The 1757-nt window shown below is 46.7% G+C and overlaps 1 protein-coding gene across 2 annotated transcripts in view; it reads right to left on the bottom strand.

Moving 5' to 3' along the window:
* Positions 1 to 6: 6 nt before the first annotated feature.
* LOC106873770 (E3 ubiquitin-protein ligase RNF19B) overlaps positions 7 to 1757 on the bottom strand; it is a 57903-nt gene continuing 56152 nt past the window's right edge. For both annotated transcript variants that reach the window (XM_052976208.1, XM_014921274.2), the window contains one exon: positions 7 to 1663. In XM_052976208.1, the coding sequence (XP_052832168.1) occupies positions 739 to 1663 (925 nt within the window). In that variant the 3' untranslated portion in view covers positions 7 to 738. The remainder of the gene's footprint in view (positions 1664 to 1757) is intronic.

The following is a 1757-nucleotide window of genomic DNA, read 5'->3' as shown; positions in this document are numbered from 1 at the left end:
TATATATATATATATATATATATATATATATATGTGTGTGTGTGTGTGTGTGTGTGTGTGTGCATACATACATACATACACACACACATACATGTATATACATACACACACACATTTTATTCTTTTCCCTTCTTGTTGTTGTGTTCTGTCACCCTACAAAACAATCAACTGTAATTAATTACTGATAGCAAAGAGTTGTGTCAGCTGAAAAGATGCCCTTCCGCGATGACCATCACCGGGTGACAGTCCCTTTGAGCATCATCATCATCATCATCATCACATTTCCTCAATCCCCCACCACCACCACCACCACTTTCGCAACATCATTCTTTTATTGTTCATTTGTTTTGTTTTTTGTTGCGAGTGAGAGTGAGAGTTGAGGTCTGGATACGGAGAATGTCCAAGTACAGGTTTGTGTGTGTGTGTGTGTGTGTGTTACTGGTAAATATAGATTTGTGTTGGTGTGTGTGTGTGTGTGTGTACACACACACACATGTAAAAGAGAGAGACAGACAGACAAGACAAAGTAACAGAGAGAGAGAGAGAGAGAGAGAGAACAAACAAGAGGGAGCATGATTACACATGCAACACACATCATCATCATCATCATACAAACATGTGTGTGTGTGCATATATATATATTTTTTATATGTAGGTATGTATGTATGTATGTACACATGTTTGTAAGTGCACCAGAAGGGCCTCAATTCTCCACATGTCCCCAGTTATTGCAACCAGTCATTCTAGTTTCGGAGAAAGCCGTCCATGCTCCAGGGCCAGTTCGCAGCTGCGTCTGCGCAGGCAGCGGGAAGGCCCGTCAAAGTCCTGTTCAGTAGCTGCAGCAGTAGGAGTAGTGGTAGTAGTAGGAGGAGGAGTAGTAGTAGTAGTAGTAGGGGGAGGAGAAGTGGTGCCGCTGGATCCAGCTGGACGACTGCCGTTCCGGCTGGTAGAGGCTCCACTGACAGGGACGACAAGACGCCCGTCCAGGAGGACGGACACCTCCGACCCATCGGACATTGCGCAGCAGCTGTTCAGGTTACTGCGGGCATTCATCAGGGACAGAGGCTTGGCAGCGGCCAGCGAGCAGAGTGGGTGCTGCACCCCAACGCCACCATAGCAGCCGTTGCCCCCGACGACGCCGACCCCGTTCTCAACTTCCGTCAGCCCTGGCAGACTCTTGCCTGTGACAGACGAACAGCAATTCATGTTCTCATTTGATGACCCTTTGCACTGGGCGTTCACGAGTGGCAAGCTCATCGCATGCTCCTGGGACCGATTACACTTCTTCAGCTCAGCACCACTGCCAACACCAACAACATTACCATCACTGCTACCTCCAACACCACCACTGCCACCAACACCGCAAACACTTTCGGTGCTTGGTTTGTCCAGGTCGGTGCTACGACTGTCCAGATGTTCGTGGATTTTCTCGTCAATGCTCAACCTCATTGCTTTCCGATGCTTCATGTAGCTGCATTTCACATCGTCCCCAGAAAAACTGCCACTACGTCCAGATACTGGGGACCACTGGATTGGTGAGGCCACCTGGTTGCATTTGATTTCAGCGCCAATGCTGCTGCCACTGTTGTTGCGCCACCTGGTGGACACTGTCTCAGTTTGGGCTTCCAATGAGGGTGATGTCGCTGATATGCTGTCTTTGTCTCTGAAAAAAACACAAAAATACAAACAATTAGAATTAAGCATACAAATATAGATACAAACATTATATACATCCATATATATATATATATATATAT

This window comes from Octopus bimaculoides, chromosome 24 (assembly GCF_001194135.2).
Source record: "Octopus bimaculoides isolate UCB-OBI-ISO-001 chromosome 24, ASM119413v2, whole genome shotgun sequence".
Classification (NCBI taxonomy): domain Eukaryota; kingdom Metazoa; phylum Mollusca; class Cephalopoda; order Octopoda; family Octopodidae; genus Octopus; species Octopus bimaculoides.
Note: the sequence above shows the minus strand (reverse complement) of the source record. Positions and strands in the feature narration are given on the sequence as shown.